This window comes from Pseudorca crassidens, chromosome 12 (genome assembly GCF_039906515.1).
Source record: "Pseudorca crassidens isolate mPseCra1 chromosome 12, mPseCra1.hap1, whole genome shotgun sequence".
NCBI classification, from domain to species: Eukaryota; Metazoa; Chordata; class Mammalia; order Artiodactyla; family Delphinidae; genus Pseudorca; species Pseudorca crassidens.
Genome location: NC_090307.1, coordinates 68,248,545 through 68,268,371, shown reverse-complemented (window position 1 = coordinate 68,268,371; position 19,827 = coordinate 68,248,545). Strand labels below are relative to the sequence as shown.

The 19,827-nt window shown below is 41.7% G+C and overlaps 1 protein-coding gene across 19 annotated transcripts in view; it reads left to right on the top strand.

Annotated features, from left to right (window-relative positions):
* The window catches only part of SFI1 (SFI1 centrin binding protein), an 84,770-nt gene that overhangs the window by 10,858 nt on the left and 54,085 nt on the right, over positions 1 to 19,827 (top strand). For 10 of the 19 annotated variants that reach the window (XM_067700166.1, XM_067700168.1, XM_067700167.1 and 7 more), the window contains exons 1-5: positions 1,865 to 1,994; positions 7,787 to 7,979; positions 10,054 to 10,227; positions 11,701 to 11,772; positions 19,676 to 19,786. In XM_067700166.1, the coding sequence (XP_067556267.1) occupies positions 7,840 to 7,979; positions 10,054 to 10,227; positions 11,701 to 11,772; positions 19,676 to 19,786 (497 nt within the window). In that variant the 5' untranslated portion in view covers positions 1,865 to 1,994; positions 7,787 to 7,839. Of the gene's footprint in view, positions 1 to 1,864; positions 1,995 to 7,786; positions 7,980 to 10,053; positions 10,228 to 11,700; positions 11,773 to 19,675; positions 19,787 to 19,827 lie in introns of those variants that run through there. The other 9 variants (XM_067700156.1, XM_067700158.1, XM_067700157.1 and 6 more) reach the window with 4 other exon arrangements.

Below are 19,827 nucleotides of genomic sequence, written 5' to 3'. Positions count from 1 at the left end.
CACGGGCTTCTCATTGCAGTGGCTTGTCGTGGGGCATGGGCTCTAGGCGCATGGGCTTCAGTAGTTGTGGCATGTGGGCTCAGTAGTTGTGGCTCGCGGGCTCTAGGGCACAGGCTCGGTAGTTGTGGCACATGGGCTTAGTTGCTCTGCAGCATGTGGTATCTTCCCGGACCAGGGCTCGAACCCGTGTCCCCTACATTGGCAGGCGGATTCTTAACCACTGTGCCAACAGGGAAGTCCCTGGAATTTATATCCTAATAGGGAAGGCAGATATGTAAAGTAATTAGAATGTTGGCACAGAGTGTCAAAGGAGTCTTTGACTGCAGAAAACATTCCATAGCATCATTATTAAACCTAAGGCAGTGACCCATTTATTATAGCAATATTTCACACCAAAAAAATCTCTATTTGAATCATCTTTCAGTTTAATTTATTTACAGAAATAGTCACTAATTGTGACTTTTGTTACTTGGAATGTAGTACCGGAAAGACTAGGACATAGGTTTGAGCTCAATAAGGACTATTCATTTTGTATGGATAAACTCTCTTTTCTGGCTGATTCCTTATCTGATTGTCATTGAAATATGTGACCTTGATTATAAAGGGTAATTTCATTCTTTTAGAATTAATGTCTCATGAATGCATCACAGTTACTCAACACGGGACATGTCCACCCTGTTTGTTAGCTTTCCTCCACCACATACTTAAATTTTCCTCCTTTGTTTTACTACTTAATGTTAGTTTCCAAAGGCTGCTGTAACAAAACCCACAACCTGGGAGGCTTAAAACAACAAACTTATTGTCTGATAGTTCTGGAGGCTGGAAATCTGGAATCAAGATGTAGGCAGGGCCATCCTCTTTCTGAATGCTCTGGGGAAGGATCTGTTCTGTGCCTTTCTCTAGCTTCTGGTGTTGCCAACAGTCCTTGGTGTTCCTTGGCTTGTAGACCCATTACTCCAGTTTCAGCTTTCATCATAATATGCTGTTCTCCTTGTGTGTCTGTGTCTTCACATGGCATTCTCCTCTCTGTGTGTATCTGTCCCTCTGTCTCTTCTCCTCTTTTTATAAAAACGCCAATCATTATTGGATTAAGGGTCCACCCTATTCCAGTAAGACCTCATCCTAACTTATATATAATTACATCTGCAAAGGCTGTTTCCAAACAAGGTCACATTCATAGGTACTAGGGGTTAGGACTTCAATATATCTTTCTGGGGGGCACAATTCAACCTACAACATTGCTATTCTTTGTACTAAGAAATAAAAACTATGTTATTTATTAAGTTCATAATGAATATTATTGGTAGACTTTATCACTAAATGAAAATGAAAACTGTACACTGATCAAAAACTGCCTGAAGATTCTTATAGATAACATTGACAACCATAAATATTAATCTTGGAGTGGGGGGGAATAGGAAATCTTGGCCTCTCCTGGTGTTCTTATGAAGGGAAGTTGAAGGTCTTGGAGCATCACCTGAACAGGATGGGTGAGTCAGTCATAACCTTTTTAGTATGGCTCACTCTCCTCTCAGTTTTGTTTCTTAGAAAATAACTTTTAAAAATGCAATGAAAAATTTTGTTTTTAAATCAGCGACTTCCCAGGAATTCCTTGGAGGTCCAGTGGATAGGACTCCCACGCTTCCACTGCTGAGGGCAAGGGTTCCATCTCTGGTCGGGGAACCAAGATCCTGCAAGCCACTCAGTGAGGCCCAGAAAAAAAAAAAATCAGTGACTTCCCATGTTCATCTATTGTTGAATTAAGAAGGAGGTGCAGGAGACTAGAAGCTGATGTGTAGCTGTTGAGGAATGTGGCTCCTTAGAGGCTTCAGGTAAATTACTCTCATTCTACTTTTTCTTATAGTTAGAAGAGGAAGATAAAAGACTTTTTGATTCATGAAGAATCTGCTCACTGAGAAGTGTGTATCAAGCCACTGGTTGAATTTTCATCAAAAAGGGATTAAGCGGAGAATGGAGAGGAAGGTTGATTCCAGGTGAGTGATGGGACTTGACAAAAAAGATAACTGAAACTATGGCCCATATAAAAGCCTGTAAATATTTTGTGTGTGAAAATAATAAATTTTTTAAAAGTAGTTTTTTCCTAAATCATGGGTAGTGAGATAGGAATTTTGGGTAACAGTTTTTTGTTGGTATTTTGGGTTTCTTATCTAGAGTATAGCGTATAATGCACATTTCATACTTTATGTTACAGTCAAAATCCATTTTGAGTGTGTGGAGATATCTGTCATTGAAATTTTGACTTTGAGCTGAAATAAGGATGATTTTCCCGAGAAGTTATAACATCGAGGCTAGCTAGTATATCTTTCTCCTACTTTTGATTATGATTGCTTTCAGCCTGCTTTGAGGTTCTTTTGATTCCAAATAGGAGACTCCCAACTATGGCTCGCCTAGGAAAAAGGAGGGAGTTTACAAGAAGGAGACTGCAGTTTACTAACAAACCTCAGACTCACAGTGGCGGGCCTGTGACTTGCAGCTGGCCCTTCATGAGTATCCCGCCCCCTAAGAGGGATTGGTTCAGGGATGTGCATGTGACTGCATGGGGCCAATCAGAAGTTCTCCTCTAAGGCCGAGACAGGCATTAGAGAGAGAGAGAGAGAGAGACCTACCTAATGGGTTGCTGTAGCAGCTGTTTCAGTCTCCACCCTGCATAGGCAATAGGGGACCCTATACTGTAGGAGTTACGCAGGTCAGCACACTGAGAGAAGCAGGAAGAGCTAACAATTTGAGACACCGGTTCTAGTCCTTGAGTCTCTGGTTCAGAATTCTTCTGAAGTACATGAGCTAGGGAATTACCTCTTTGTGCTGGCTGTCTTCAATATAACCATCCAGATCTAATCTCCACTCGTGTATCCAGTGCTTCCCATTGGATTTGGCCAAAGAGGTGCTCTGTCAGGAGATAGTGAGGAGGGGGAGAGGAGAGTGAGGCCAGACTATTTATCCCCTTGGCTCCCTCCTTGCAAGATGCCTTGGGTTGGCTGTGTCCCTCTGCTGAAGCCCACAGTACCTCATAAGGTAGCAGACTTTGTATGACTCTCCTGGATTCTAGTGATTATTCTCTCTTTTATCCCTTTGGGCCTAGAGGTGGTACTGCCTTCGCTTTCACCAGCTTGAGGTTCCTGCACTTTCCCTAGTGGTTCGTCTACACCCATACCTTTGTTAATATGCCATCCTCAAATTATCCTGTGTTTAGTATGTCATCTGTTTTCTTTTGGGACCCTTGAGAGTTTTTATCATGACTGGTGTTGGGTTTTGTCAAATATTTATTTGGCATCTACTGAAATGATCATATGGTTTTTGTCCTTTTTTCTACTAGTAAGGTGTATTACAGTAATCGATTTTCAGATGTTAAACTAGCTTTGTATTCCTAAGATAAATCCAACTTGGTCATAGTATTTGTTATATGGTTTTTGTATGTTGGATTTGGTTTGCTAATATTTTTTGATCATTTCTGTGTTTATAGCCACAAGGGATATTGGTCTATATTTTGTGTGTGTGTCATATTTTTGTCTGCTTTTGGCGTCCGGGTGTGATACTGGCCTAAAAGAATGATTCTAGAAGTGTTCTGACCACTTTTGTTTCTGGAAGAGTTTATAGAGTACTGGTATCATTTATTTAATTAATTAATTTTTTTTTAAACATCTTTATTGGGGTATAATTGCTTTACAATGGTGTGTTAGTTTCTGCTTTATAACAAAGTGAATCAGTTAGTTATACATATACATATGTTCCCATATCTCTTCCCTCTTGCGTCTCCCTCCCTCCCACAGATTCTTAACCACTGCGCCACCAGGGAAGTCCCCATCATTTATTTTTTAAATGTCTGATAGAACTCATCAATTAAGCTATCAAGATCTGGACTTTTGTTTTTAGGAAAATTTATAGTTACTAATTCAATTCTTGTTATAGATCTATTCAGAGTTTCTATTTATTCTCTAGTCAGTTTTTGTGATTTGTGTTTTTCTGGGAATGTATTCATTTTCTCTAAGTTGTCTAATTTGTTGGCATAAAGTTCATAGTATTCCTTTATAATTCTTTTAATTTATGAAGGGTCAATGATAATGTCCTTTCTTTCATTCCTACTTTTGGTGATCTGTGTCTTTTCTCTCTTTTTTCTTGGTTTTAGCTAAAAGGTTATCAATTTTGCTGAATGGCTCCTGTTGTTATACTAGCAGCAGCTAATTTGAGTTGGGTTCCTATTGCTTGAAACCTAGGATCCTAACTAACATACAGAAGTTTTTTATAGAATCGACTAGGTCTTGGACAAGGTGGAAGCCAGGTAGCTGGAGAGACCTATTCAGCAGTGTTTGGACCCTTCCTCCTGAGCAGTGCAATCTTTGTGCTTCACCCCCCACCTCCTGTTCAGACTGTGTCTTAGCTCAAAATTCAGTCCTGGGAGAATTAATCTGGTTCATCCAGCGTGAGTCAAATTTCTTCTGCTGCTCTAATCAAGTGGGACATGGAGCTCCCAGCACAGCTGCTGAGGTCCTACCCCTGCTGATCCCACAGAAGAGGGATCCATCCTTGAAAGCTGAATCAACACCCTGACAGTGTTTACCAACGATCCACAGAGTACTCGTCAGGCCTGCCTTACTTCATCTTCTGAAGCAAATTAACCATGGCCTTAAAATGAAGCTCTGTTTCCTCAGATACTCTGCGGCTTTAGGTTGGGGAGCCTTGAGAAGGGAATGAATTCCCTAAGTATTCTGCTGTAAAGCAATCTGAGATCCCCTGTTGTGAGTCCTATAGGACTCCTTGGAGTTCCTTGACTCTCTGTGAACTTTCCTTCTACATTGCATGTGCCGAGTATTCCCATCCAACTCTTTCCAGTTCCCTACTCCCAGCTAATTTCTACTCATATTTCCAAACTCAACTCTAATATGATCTCCAGGAAGCCTCTTCTGACTGCCCTATTCCCACCCAGTGTGTACGTTCCCGTAACACCCTAAATTTACCTTTTTCTTAGCATTTAACGATTGGTATTCTCATTGTCATCTCAATACACCATAAGCTCTTGAGAAACTGTCTTTTATAGATATTGGGTGTGTGTCAGTGTCCTATGCTTGCTGTAAGCTATCAATGTCTTATTTTCTCATTGTAAGACATGAGAAACACATTGAATACATATTTGTCTTCGTAGCCCCTGGCCTTGCTATGTTGCTGGGCGTATAGTAGGTCCTTGATATTGATTGAATAAACAAACATTACAGGATACACCTGCCAAGTAAACAGTTAAATGAATTGGTCAGTGCATGCCTTCCCCTTGGCACTTCTTTGTTTTTCTAATTTTTCTTAATTTTTCAAAAATTGAAGTATAGTTGATTTACAATGTTGTGTTAGTTTCAGGTGTACAGCAAAGTGATTCAGTCATACATATATATATCTATTTCAGATTCTTTTCCATTGTAGGATATTACAAGACATTAAATGTAGTTCCCTGTGCTATACAGCAGGTCCTTGTTGTTTATTTTATATATAGTAGTGTGTATCTGTTAATCTCAAACTCCTAATTTATCCCTCCCCCCCTTTCACTTGGTAACTATAAGTTTTCTATATCTGTGAGTCTGTCTCTGTTTTGTAAGTTCATTTGTATCATTTTTTAGGTTCCATATATGTGTATTACATGAAATTTGTCTTTGTCTGACTTACTTCACTTCATGTGATAATCTCTAGGTCCATCCATGTTGCTGCAGATGGCATTATTTCATTCTTTTTTATGGCTGAGTAATACTCCATTGTGTATATGGAATATACACATCTTGTCTATCCATTCGTCTGTCGATGCACATTTAGGTAGCTTCCATGTCTTCACTATTGTAAATAGTGCTGCTGTGAACATTGGGGTACATGTATCTTTTCGAATTAGTTTTTTTAATTTATTTATTTTGGCTGTGCTGGGACACGGCACGTGGGATCTTAGTTGCGGCATGCGAACTCTTAGTTGAAGTGTGCATGCAGGATCTAGTTTTCTGACCAGGGATCGAACCTGGGCCCCCTGCATCGGGAGCGTGGAGTCTTACCCACTGGACCACCAAGGGAAGTCCCTCAAATTAGAGTTATCGTCTTTCCCCCTTGTCACTTTTGGATGAACATTTTCAAATTCTGTCTTTCTCCTCACTTCCATTTTTCTGTATTTCTTGGCTAATCAGTCCTCCCATTGACATTAAAAAAAAAAAATTGAATTCCTATGTTTTTATTCTCCTCCCCCATTCTTCATGATTTTTGGATTCTGATATTGTTTTTGAAGTGCCTTCTGTTTCATATTTCTTTCCATCATTCTGCCTTTCCTCTGTTCCATAATTTAACAATTTTTTAAATATTTATATATTTTTATTTTATTTTATTTTTGGCTGCATTGGGTCCTCATTGCTGCACACGGACTTTCTCTAGTTGCGGCGAGTGGGGGCTACTCTTTGTTGAGGTGTGCGGGCTTCTCGTTGTGGTGGCTTCTCTTGTTGTGGAGCACGGGCTCTAGGCATGCAGGCTTCAGTAGTTGTGGCACGCGGGCTTAGTAGTTATGGCTCACGGGCTCTAGAGCGCAGGCTCAGTAGTTGTGGCGCACGGGCTTAGTTGCCCCGCGGCGTGTGGGATCTTCCCGAACCAGCGCTCTAACCTGTGTCCCCTGCATTGGCAGGCGGATTCTTAACCACTGTGCCACCAGGGAAGACCAATTTAACAAATTTTATATGCCTACCTACTATGAGTGCCTGGCAATATATTAGGGGCTCAGTATATATTAGCAGATAAAAATGGTCCCTATCATCATGAGGTTTTGCGATGGGGAACAGGCACATATGTACATAGACAAATCTGTGGTTTCAGTTTGTGATCTCTTCCTTTAGGTGTTAAAATAACTTAGATTTCTGGAGCCACCTGACTTACACCAATGTTGGTATCTTTATGGTCTTTAAATTTCCAGAGCTGTAAAGAGTTCATCTGCTGCCTGATTCAGTAGCTGGTGAGAAGGTGCTCAGAGTCTGATGAAAGGAGAGAGCAGTGGGCAGGGACTTTTAGGCATGGGCTTCCCAGTCTGACTACCTATTTGATTATGTAACAGGGCTTCAAGAGGGCACTGTCCCCGCACACCTTCCCTCAATTTGCTGTTTCATAGGCTCTTAACTTTTTAGAGTCTCTTTCATTTTTATTTTAAAATGAGTGGGATGAAAGTCTTATTTTTAAAATTTTTGTTAGTTTTATTTTGAAATAATTTCAAATTTAGAGAAAAGTTGCAAGAATAGGACAAAGAACCTTTCTTCTCCCAGATTCTCTTGTTGTTAACATTTTACCACATTCGTCTGTCTGCCTGTTTGTTTCTCTCTCTCTCTCTCTGTCTGTCTCAGCATTTTCATTTCATTTGTGGACATGTGCAGAGGGGCAAAACATTTTACTCACTGATGCACATGCTCCCAGCTGAGGTCAAACAAGGCAGTGTTCTGCCTTTTTGTTTCAGCTCATACTTTAAGCAAGGGTCCTTTTCCCAGTCTGTGTAGTCCCACGTTTTCACAGTTTTGTGCTTTTTGTTGACAGTTTTGCTGTTTAAAGTGGCCCCCAAACGTAGTGCTGAAGTTCTGTCTAGTGTTCTTAAGTGCAGGAACGCTGTGATGTACCTTAAGAAGAAAGTGTATGTTAGGTGAACTTTGTTCAGGCATGAGTTATAGGGCTGTTGGCTGTGAGTTCAATTTAATGATTCACTATATGTATTAAATAAGGTGTCTTTAAACAGAAGTACACATAAAACAAGGTTTTGTTTGTTTGTTTTTTTTTCCAGTACGCGGGCCCCTCACTGTTGTGGCCTCTTCCATTGAGGAGCACAGGCTCCGGATGCGCAGGCTCAGTGGCCAAGGCTCACGGGCCCAGCCTCTCCGTGGCATGTGGGACCTTCCCGGACCAGGGCATGAACCCGTGTCCCCTGCATCGGCAGGCGGACTCTCAACCACTGCGCCACCAAGGAAGCCCACAAGGTTCTGTATTGATTAGTTGATGAGAATGTTTTTGAAGGCTGGCAGGAACCTAACCATGTATTTTCCCTTAGGGACAATGGTTCAGTATATTCACTAACTCAGTGTTTATGGACTTTATAGAACTTATCGCAAATAACGAGAATCAAATATCTATATTTCCCCCCTCCCCTGGACCACTTGAGAGTAAGTTGAAGCCAGTTGTTCCAAAAATGTTATTTATAGCAAAAAGAAAACAAAATGTAAGAAAAACTTCCCTTTTTGTTCATTTTGTACTTTTAGTCCCCTTTAATTTGGAAATATTTCTCAGTATTTCCTTATCTTCCATGACCTAAGCATTTTGAAGAGTTCAGATCACTTACCTTTTATGCATATTTCTCAGTTTGGGTTTGTTCAGTGTTTCTTCATGATTGAACTCAGGTTGTGCATTTTTGGCAGGAATTTCGCAGAAGTGATGCTGTGTTCTCAGTGCATCAATACCAGGATATTTGGTCCTATTACCATTGATGTTAACTTTTTTTTTTTTTTAATTTATTTTTGGCTGCGTTGGGTCTTCATCGCTGTGCGTGGGCTTTCTCTAGTTGTGGCGAGCAGGGGCTGCTCTTTTTTTTTTATTATTTATTTTTGGCTGTGTTGGGTCTTCGTTGCTGTGTGCGGGCTTTCTCTAATTGCGGCGAGCGGGGCCTACCCTTTGTTGTGGTATGCCGGCTTCTCATTGCAGTGGCTTCTCTTGTTGCGGAGCATGTGCTTTAGGCACACGGGCTTCAGTAGTTGTGGCTCGCAGGCTCAGTAGTTGTGGCGCACAGGCTTAGTGGCTCAGCAGCATGTGGTATCTTCCCGGACCAGAGCTCGAACCCATGTCCCCTGCACTGGCAGGCGGATTCTTAACCACTGCGCCACCAGGGAAGCCTATGTTCACTTTTATCACTTGGTTAAGATGATGTCTGCCAGGTTTCTCCACTATAAAGAAATGAATAAGTATCTTGTGGCAAGATATTTTGAAATTACATTAATAGCCTGTTTCTCATCAAACTAGCACCCACTTGTTTTTACATCCGTTGATGATTCTTGTCTGAATCAGTTGCTACTGTGATGGTTCCTAAAAGTTTATTAATTGCATTCTACTGCAAAGTAGAGCTTTCCATTCTCCCTAATGTATTTATTTACTTATATCAGTATTTTGTGGATTCGTATTTTATTTCGTATTTTATTTGGTGGGTTTTAATCTATTACTGCTGAAATTGTCCCAGATTTGGCCAGTGGGAGCCCTTTCAAGCTGGCTCCTGTGTCCTTTTCACACGCCCTTGTCATTCTTTGATCATTTCTTTACTTTTTGACCCATTAAGATATTCCAGGCTCATCTTGTATTTTCCTTGTCTCAGACCTAAAAGTCAGCTATATTTCCAAGGACTGCTGCTTCCTCTTAGTTGGCAATGGTATTTTATTTTATTTGGTTTTGTTTTATTTTATTTTTTTTAGAGACGGCTTTCCTAGGGCCCATTACTTGGAATACTAGTTGGCAATGGTATTTTAGAAACAATATTTGAGCTATCGGTTTGCTTATTGCTGATGGAATGTTGTTGCCTCTAGGTATTTCCTGCAGGCAGATCTCTGACATACATTTTTTAAAAATCTTGTGTTCATACCAATAAGATCTCTTAATGTTTCTGGAATGGAATTAAAAGTCATAAGTTTAGTGTTTAGTAAAAGTGTGTAGTTGTGTATTGTTACAGTTGTCACAATCTGAAAATCATTCCTAGTTTTTTATGTAAAGGAATCTGTTTCCAATTTGTAAATGATTCCCGTTAAATGACACATTAAAAAAGAGTGTGTTAGGACTCCAAGGTACCCTCCAGCTCTATAGCTCCTGCTTAGAGCTGAGCCAGCAGTACCCACCTCCAGATAGGGTGGGTATTTCTGTCAGAGATTGGGCTGCTTATTGTCCTTGAAGGGGAGTTATTATCATTCCGTCTCAATGAGCTTATCTGTTTAATTTCACTTGTATGTTAAAAAGTATTTGCGTCACATGCAGAGATAATTTGATTCTCTCCTTTCTCCCTTACTCCTCAAATTTAAGGTCTTCAAGGGATGGTGCAGTTAAGAAACCTTATTCTCCAAAGATAATGTCCAAAAAGAAGTCTTCTGCCTCTTCTGGGATCTGGAGTGAGATACCTAGGGCCAGGCACCCTGTACAGTATCATCCCTCATATGCCTGGACCCGAAGGGGCCGGCTAAGAGAACTGCGCATCAGGTGAGCTTGCGAGGGTTCCCCTCCCCTGTCTCAGTGACTTTTCCATTGTCCTCCCTTGTTGGTTAAAATGAGGGGATGATTCTTATTCTCTTATCTCAGTTAATTGGAGACCTTGCTGACTGTTCTTCATGGCAGAATGTTCAAAATATTTAGGAATCTGCTGATGTAAGATCTGTCATTGAGTGTTTTCATTCATGGTCTCCAGTTGTGCCCCACAATGTATAAGCTATAAAGAGTCTTCCAGAAGAAGTCTAAGCATAGTCCAAGAAAATGATCATTTTCTGCTACTCTTGATTAGGTCTTTGAAAGGTATCCTTTTACTCATTCAACAAAAATTTATCAGGTGCCTACCCAGCCAGGTGTTATGCTAGATGCTGAGCGTACAAGGTGAATAAGACATTCCTGGTCCAAGACCTCATGAAAGCGTAAAATCAGGTAGGCTTGGCAGACTGTTAAACAAGCCACAACAGCGAAGTGTAAGTGCTGTGAGAAGGGAGGATGTGGTGCCATAGGCCACCTGGCAAGAAGAGCCATGGCAGCGTAGCCAGCAGTGACTTCCTGGAGGAGGTGGAGTTTAGCCAAGTCCTGAAGGATAATGTAAGAAAGCCAGGTAAAGGGCAGGAGGAAGAGCATTCCAAGCTGAACCTGGAGATCAACTGGCCAAGACAAGCCAACTTTTTCTGTGTGTTCCAGGCACTGTGCTAGCTGGGGATACTGTGAGCCATGGTCCCTGCTCTCAGGGGCTCACAGTGCAGAGGGAACAACAGGCACCCTGCGAGCCGCTTCCTGGGATTTGGTGTCATAATGTTACACTAGGGGTTGGAGCCGGGGTCTGAGAGTACCAAGCTACTTGCTCTGTTTGGTTGGGGAAGGTCCAGGAAGGCTTCATGTAGGAGTGAGCATTGAAGATGAGCCTTGGTGGGTAAATGGGCATTTGCCAGGTGTTTTAGGCAGGAAGAATAATATGAGCAAAAGCACTAGCATGTACTTCCTTTCCCTCATCTCTGAAATCTTCATCAACAAAATACTTTATATTGAAAGTTTTGTTTTTTTTTTTTTCTTTTTTTGCCGTACGCGGGCCTCTCACTGTTGTGGCCTCTGCCGTTGCGGAGCACAGGCTCTGGACGCGCAGGCCCAGCGGCCATGGCTCACGGGCGAGGCCGCTCCGCGGCATGTGGGATCTTCCCGGACCGGGGCACGAACCTGTGTCCCCTGCATCGGCAGGCAGACTCTCAACCACTGTGCCACCAGGGAAGCCCTGAAAGTATTTTTTAAAAATAATCTGCTTGATGTTAACTTTACAAATCTGTCCCATCCTGTGCTCTGTTTGATGCAATATTATCTATATATGATTCACCTTTTGACTCATACTAGTATCCCACTTCCTGGGACCTTAAAGTTTCCGTCTCCTTTCCAGAAAATTGATGATATAAACTAAATGCAGTTTTAAAATGTGTATGTCATTTCTTTCAGATGCATGGCCAGAAAGTTCTTGTATTTGTGGATTCGAATGACTTTTGGAAGAGTATTTCCCTCTAAAGCCAGGTAGTATTAGTTCAGAACACGGGACTTCTGTTGAGTTCATTCTAGGATTTTGTTTTGTATTAAGCCCATATATAACCTTTACTATGGCATGTGTTGCATTCCTTCCCTGCTCCTCCCCAGCCTCCAGGAGGTATATCATATAATGGTAACTTAACACATACTAGTTTGAATGAATGTTTGCCCAGGAGAAGTAAATGAGCTCTTTCAGGTCCCTGGCGAGACTGGCAGATTGACTTGGTCTAGGGCAGAACCTGGGGAAAAAGTTGGCATTGGCAAGAGGAGTGAAACTGAGTCAAGTGTAAGTCCCTCTGCCCGGTAGCTTCACTTTTTCTAGGCTACCACCTGCTGCTGTGGGTTTTGGTTAACATTGCTTTAGCTGCAGCGCCCTAAGTTGATCGCAAGGGGTCAGGGACACTGTGCAGGAAGCCAGAGGGATGGAGAGAAAGAAGGGGCAGTGTAGGGAATGTTTCAGAGAACTGACAGCCATTGAAAATGTAAGTGTTTTTTAAAAACTGAAATGTTACGGGTTCTCACCCTTCACTTCTCCACTTACTATACCCTTTCCTGTTTCATTTTTCTGACAGTATGGCTTTCCTGATCTGGAACATCAAGGTCTCTTGATTCAAGGTTTCTCAAGCAAATTTGGCCTGTGTGTGTTCTCTGAAATTTTTTCTTGGTATACCTTGTGGAGGGCCTTGCTCTTCCCATCTTTTTCGTGTGTCTTTATCAGTGAGGCTCCCAATGTGGCCACAGCCCATCGCAGCTGCAGGGGTGAGGCATAGTCTCCCTCTGCTTTTCCTTCTTTCCCTGGACCTTGGCCCTGCCCTTCTTTACTGCCTTGGTAGCTCTTCGTGCCTTCAATAATTTTTTTTTTTTTGTCTTTTCTTGTTCTCAGTGGGAGAACTGATCGGAGTAACATAGTTTGCCATTATCGGAAGACTCTTGTTTTTCTTTTTTTTACTCAGTTGAGTATTTTATTTATCTTCCTCCCTGTTAGCTTAGAAATTATATACTCTTCTATCCTTCTTTTACTGACTGCCGTAACAAATATAATGTGTTTGTTTAACTTACTGGGGTCTAATGTTAATTGTTTCTTTTTGCCCTCTTCCCAAACAAGGCAGGGTTCTTCGAACACTTTAACTCTCCTGTCGCTCTCCCCACTTATATGCCCTTATTGTAAGGTATTTTAATTGTTTATTTTTTTAAATTAAATTAAAAATTTTTTTTTTTGGCTGGGCCATGCAGCTTACAGGATCTTAGTTCCCCAACCGGGGATCGAATCCAGGCCACAGCAGTGAAAGCGCCGAATCTTAACCACTGGACTGCCAGGGAATTCCCTTTATTCAGTTTATATTTTAAAATCTGCAAAACATTATTACTCTCATTTTACACAGCCAGTATTCATTTATATTTATTCATGTGTTTACACTTTTTGTTCTTTGTTTCTTCCTGTATCTCCAGGTTTCCATCTGTGATGATTTTCTTTCTATCATTTAAATGTTCCTGAATATTTCCTTTACAGTAGGTCTGCTTGTGATGAATCCTCTCAGATATTGTCTAAAATTGTTTTTATTTCGCTTTCAGTTTTGAAAGATATTTCACTGGATATATTAGGCTACATTGCCAGTTTTTTCCCCCAGCATTTTGAAGATATTCCATTGTTCTATGACTTCCATTTGTAAGATGTTGATCTAATTGTTGCTCTTTTGAAGACTTATTATTCAAAGATTTAATATGGTATGCCTGGGTGTGGGTTTATTTTCTTAACGTCTTAGCTCATTTTGAGATAGGTTACAGGGTTTTCTTGGGTTTTGTTTTTGTTTTTATTTTCCTGTTTTGTGGGCACATCTTTCTGGCATAATTTTTTGTCCATAGGCCTGTTATTCTGCTCCTTTTCTTTCTTTCTTTTTTTTTTTTTTTTTTTTTTGTGGTACGCGGGCCTCTCACTGTTGTGGCCTCTCCCGCTGCGGAGCATAGGCTCCGGACGCGCAGGCTCAGCGGCCATGGCTCATGGGCCCAGCCGCTCCGCGGCATGTGGGATCCGGGGCATGAACCCGCGTCCCCTGCATCAGCAGGCAGACTCTCAACCACTGCGCCACCAGGGAAGCCCTACAGTAACTTTGTATAGGATTTTACTTCATTTACTTTTCTGTTGCTCACTTTTATATGATATTAATTTTTCTGAACTTTTAGAGTGAAGTGAGGTTTAGTTAAGCTTTCCTAATTTCACAGAGCTCCCTCTTCTGTCTCTGTCGTGGTGTTCGCAGATGCGGCGGCTTGCTCTATGGGCTATCCTGGCTTGTTCCCCTACCACGCTTGGTCTGATCCTCCTTGTCCTTCTTGTCCTTGTCCTCCTTGTCCTCCTGTCTCCTTGTCCTTCTCCTGCTCAGTTTCTATTCTGCTCCCAGCAGTTCCTCCTCAGTATGAAGCCCTGTCTGTTTTTGAGGTCAGGTCGGTTTTGAGACTGTTGGGGCCAGACTGCTCCAGCAGCTTCAGCTCTTACATGAGCCCTGGTTTTGGAGAGAACAAAACTCCTCTCAGTTTCAGCTTCTGGTCTCAAGTTGGGCCTCTGCACTTTCCAGTGACTACTTATTGACTGATTCAGGTTCTCCTGTTCTCAGGTTCCTCAGATACCACCTTCATCGCTCCTTCTTTCTTCTGTACAAATGTTAATACCATGGTGGTCTTTTGACTCTGGGTGATTTGTCCTCACCTGCTTGCATTTTGGGGTTGTAGGGATACCTAGTCACCTAGTTTTGTTGTAATAGATACATGAGTTTTTGGTTTTGCTACATGGTTTCTCTGTGTGTTTTGTAGGGATTCAGAGACTGAAAAACTATGTTGCCACCTTCACTCTCTTCCCCAAATCCTTTTCCTGCTTGATTTTGTTAAACTCATATTTGACTCATATTTAACTGGAAACCTCTTTTCAAATAATATCTATTTATATTCCAAGTACTCGGGAAACGCTGATTATGTTAGAAATGCATTTGACTCAAAGTAAGAGAAATTCTGACGATGGCTTAAACAAATCGGGATTTGCTTTTTCTCACAGTTTGGAGGTTGGTATTGGTTCAGCTGTTTAGTGATGTCATCAGAGACTCAGGCTTTTAGATCCTTTCCAGTTTACCATCCTTAGTATACTGGCCCTTTGTCCTTAGAGATGACACTGTATAGTTGCAAGATGACTGTTCTAGCTTTACACAGGAAGGGGGAGGAAGGGTGGTGTCAGCTGGACCTGTCTCTATCAGGAAGGCAAAACTTTCCTAGAAACCCTCAGCTGCTTCTGCCTCATTGGCCAGAGCTATGTCACTGGCCATCTTTAGCTTCTGAAGAGGCTGGGAGAGAAACCTTTCCAGCCTTCCTAGTGGATGCTGGTGAGGAAGCAGAGGCTTGGCGGTGGGTGTCAGGTATCTACGACTGATGTCTGCCTCACTGTTAGAGCATTCACATTGTACTCTTTTTCCTTTCTTTGCTCTTGAATGGTGGCAGGAAAGAATACTGGACTGGATTTTAGGAGACCTGAATTTTGGTTCTTACCTAGACCCTAGATAATGGTTTGATCTGGGGTTAAGTTACGGCTCTAGGCCTCAGTTTCTCACATTGTAAAATGAGAGAGTGAGAATATTTTTTCTCTAAGTATCTACCAGAATTGTAATTCTGATACTATGTTTTCATTGACTTTGAAATTTGTGATGGGGTGGTCAGTTTCAACTTGTAATCCCTTTTTAAATCAAGTGGGTTATTTGTTACTTTGGGTAAAGTTGGGCATATTAATCTTTGCTTTTTTTTTTTTTCTTTTTGGTCTTTTTCCATATTGAATTATTTATTTCTCACTTTTAGGAATGTTAGAGGGGAATGATATCATACCAGAAACTTCAGAATAATACCTTTATGTGCTTGGAGAATGTTTTAACTTCTATAAACTGGAGTTGTTTTATCATTAATAAATGGAACCAAAATGACCACTGAATTAATAGGGCAAAAATAATACATACAGTATGTGTCCATATGTAAGGCAGTCTTAAATAGGAAGTATCACCTCTTTTTCTGAAGAGAAGATCTGAACAAAATTACTTGGCTAATTTGGGAAGTAGATAAAACAGTCACGTCCATTTATAGTATTTAATTTATCAGTATTTTTCGTCATTCTTGGTTAAGGCTTTGGTTCCTATTTTCTTGAGAAAATAGAAGTAACAGAAGAGACCATCACTCAGTCTACTGACCGCCAGCATCTATTGCCATATGACCTGCTTTCCCAACTGTGGCATCTGTGGCAAAATCCTTTTGCGTTGCATTCCCCTTGTGCCTACTCCAGGCCATCACACTAGCAGTTTTTTTTCTGTCTCTTCTGTATCAATTTTTCCCTCTTTACTGGATCATTTGTACCAGCATACAATGCTATTATTTTCCTATCCTGAAAGAAAAAAAGTCTCTTTGATGCTACTTCTTTCTGCAGCTAGCTCTCCATCTCTTTGCTTCCCTCTACATTTCCTGGCCATCCCCAACCTCTCCAGCACCTCTTTTTGTAGTCTCAAGTCCATCCTACGAGGCTTTTGATTCCATCATGCCACCAAAATTGTTTTTGCTTTTGTAAGGTCACTACATTTGCTAAAATCAGTGGTGAATTCTTAAATTTCCTCTCACTTGACTTACCAAGAAGCATTAGACAGCCCATCATTCCCTTCTTCAAGGAGCCCTTTCTTCTCCCAGCGTCAAGGTTACCATTCTCTCTGTTTCCCTTCCACCTCTTTGTCCCCTCTAACTCTCTTTGGTTGGTTCCTCCTCATCTAAATATCCCACCCCCAGTCCTTGCACTGCCTCTCTGTCTACCTCCCAACCATGTCAGCCTCATCCCATGATTCCCAAAGGTACACACCCAGCCCAGACCTCTTCCTGGACTGCTACACACGTGACATTCCACTCTGCGCCCAATAGACGTCACAACTCAGTATGTTCATAACCAAAGTCTAGACCTTCCCCACAGACCTCCCTGCTGAGTGTTACTCTCTCCAGTAAAGGAAGCTCCCATCCTTCCAGGGACTCGGGTCAGAAACCTAGGAGTCATCCTTGGTATCTTATTCCCTCACTCCCCGATTGCAATGCCAAATGCCAAAATTACGTTGATTCAACCTTCAAAATAGATTCAGGCTCCAAGCTCTTCTCAGTACCTCCAGTTGCTACCACCCTGGTCCGGGCCATCATGTCTCCCCTGAATGACTCCAGGAGCCTCCTCACTGGTCTCCTGCTCCGAGCCTTGTCCTTAGTCAGTCTCTTCACACAGGCGGTCTGAGTAATCCAGTCACGTCACTCTTCGGCTCAGACCTTGGGCAGCTTCCCATCCTGCTTACAGTAAAAGCCAGAGTCCTTACTGTGGCCTATAGACTAGTCACCTTTTTGTTTTACCTATCTATGGATCTTTTCTTTTTCATTTCTGCCATCATAGTTTTAATTTCCAAGAGCTCTTTTTTGTTCTCTGAATAGTCCTTTTTTAAAAAAAATAACATCCTGGAGGCTCATAATTTTTTTGAGGTTAATGTAATGATTTATTTCTAAGGTTTTTGACTGCTCTGTTTCTTCCAAGCTCCTTTTTCCTGTGTGCTTTTGTTCACTGTCTCATGTTGTAGTCTTTCCTCAAATGTCAAGAGATCCTTTTATTGTCTGCTCATGTTTAAGAGTTAATATTAGAAGCTTATATACCCATTCAATGTATGTATAGGGACTTGTAAGCTGAGGGTTTCCCTTCAGGCTTTTGAGGCAGAGACCAGATAGTTTCATTGGGGGAACTCCATCTGTCAGTATCTGAAGTCCTTTTCCCTTAGATTGATCAGTTTTCCCCAGAGGAGAGGAGTCCTTCAAACTCCTTCTGGGGTAGAGTGGGGTGGAGGCGGGGGGCGGTGGTTATAAGCTTGGCGGCAAGCAGAGGAGAGGGAATGTGGGTCTCACTGTTCAGTATGTAGACTCTCAGTTTAGGACTGTCTCCCGAGCTGTGCCTGGTGTTGGAGAGTCCAGTGCCCCTCAGGTTCAGCCTCTCCAGAGATAAGCCTGAGTCTGCCCAGGTGAATAATGGGATCCAAGGGCCTAACTGTTTCTTACTCACAGGCTTCCAAACAATCCTGTGTTTTCATTTCCACCCAGGGCTCCCTGCTTCCTGATACCTCTTGTTCCCATGCCTTTCTGGGGTTCATGCCACCAGCCCCTTGCCTCTCGACTCTCCTCCCACCAACACTTAGTTCTCCGCCTTCTTTCACCTGTTGATTCAGTTGCCACTCGCCTGCCTGCTTTCTGTCATCAAAAATTTGTTGGCATCTCTTGTTTGTTTGTTTTTTTGTTTTCTGCAGTACGCGGGCCTCTCACTGTTGTGGCCTCTCCCGTTGCGGAGCACAGGCTCCGGACGCGCAGGCTCAGCGACCATGGCTCACGGGCCCAGCCGCTCCGCGGCATGTGGGATCTTCCCGGACCGGGGCACGAACCCATGTCCCCTGCATCGGCAGGTGGACTCTCAACCACTGCGCCACCAGGAAAGCCCGGCAGGCGGATTCTTAACCACTGCGCCACCAGGGAAGCCCTGGTTATCTATTTTAAATACAGCAGTCAATCCCAAATTCCCAGTTTGTTCTTCTCCCCCAGCCTTCCCCCCGGTAACCATAAGTTCATTCTCTAAGTCTGTGAGTCTGTTTCTGTTTGTAGATAAGTTCATTTGTATCTTTTTTTTTTTTTTTTTTTTTTTAGATTCTGCATATGAGTGATATCATATGCTATTTGTCTTTCTCTGTCTGACTTACTTCACTTAGTATGGTAATCTCCAGGTCCATCCATGTTGCTACAAATGGCATTATTTCATTCTTTTTTATGGCTGAGTTATATTCCATTGTATATTTATGTACCACACCTTCTTAATCCATTCATCTGTCATTGGACATTTAGGTTACTTCCATGTCTTGGCTATTGTTTTTTTTTGTTTTTAAAAATATTTATTGAGGCTGCAAAGGGTCTTAGTTGCGGCATGCTGGATCTTTGTTGCGGCATGCAGGCTTTTAGTTGCAGCATGTGGAATCTAATTCCCCAACCAGGGATCAAACCCAGGCCCCCTGCATTGGGAGCATAGAGCCCTACCCACTGGACCACCAGGAAGTCCCATGTCTTGGCTGTTGTAAATAGTGCTGCAATAAACATTGGGAGGTGAATTTCTCTATGTATATTTTTGCCAGCCAGTTTTTTAAAACCTGTGAGTGGGTGAGGATGAAGGACATGTTAGTAACCTACAGAACCATGAAAAGAAATTTGGAGTGACTGACAGGCCAGAGATCCTGAGTTACCAGTCTTCTTGACCATGCCTGTTAGCATCAGCACAGTCTCACTGCCCTGCTACTTTCTTTCTTAATAGCTTTTTCCCTTCTTATTCTCTCTTCTCTTTTGCTCTTGTTATAACTCCGCTAGTCAGATTTCAGTTAAACTAATATATTCTGTTAAGTCCTAGGAATATCATTAGGCATTTGCTTATTTTATAACTTTTAATCTCCTGGGTATGTAAATGAGAAGTGTAGCTACTATCTTTTACTAATCAAATATATTTTTTAGTCTGGTGAATGAAAAAAATTGAGAATGTTAATTCTCAACTCACTTATGGTATTTGAAAAGTCAGATTTTTTTACTTTCACCTCTTTAATTGGTGAGATCTAGAGTATAAAAGTTCTTAGCCTCATTTCTAGTTTAAGTAGTTCTAAAGTTTTGATCTGAAAAAGTTGAATATGTCTATTTTTAATCTATTTTGGTGTTATCAAATAATGAACCACACTTTTCTATGAGAAAGCAATGGCCATATGAAATGGTGATTTGGGAATAGATATCAGCTCCAACATTGTCAGTTATGTCTCTCTGGTTTTTTTTTTCATTGCCCTAGGTTTTACTATGAGCAAAGAATTCTGCAGAAGGTCTTTGAAGAATGGAAAGAAGAGTGGTGGGTTTCCCATCGAGAGTGGAAACTCCGTGTTCGAGCTGACTGTCACTATAGGTAGGATTTCATGTTACATTACTTTAATTTTACTGATACAC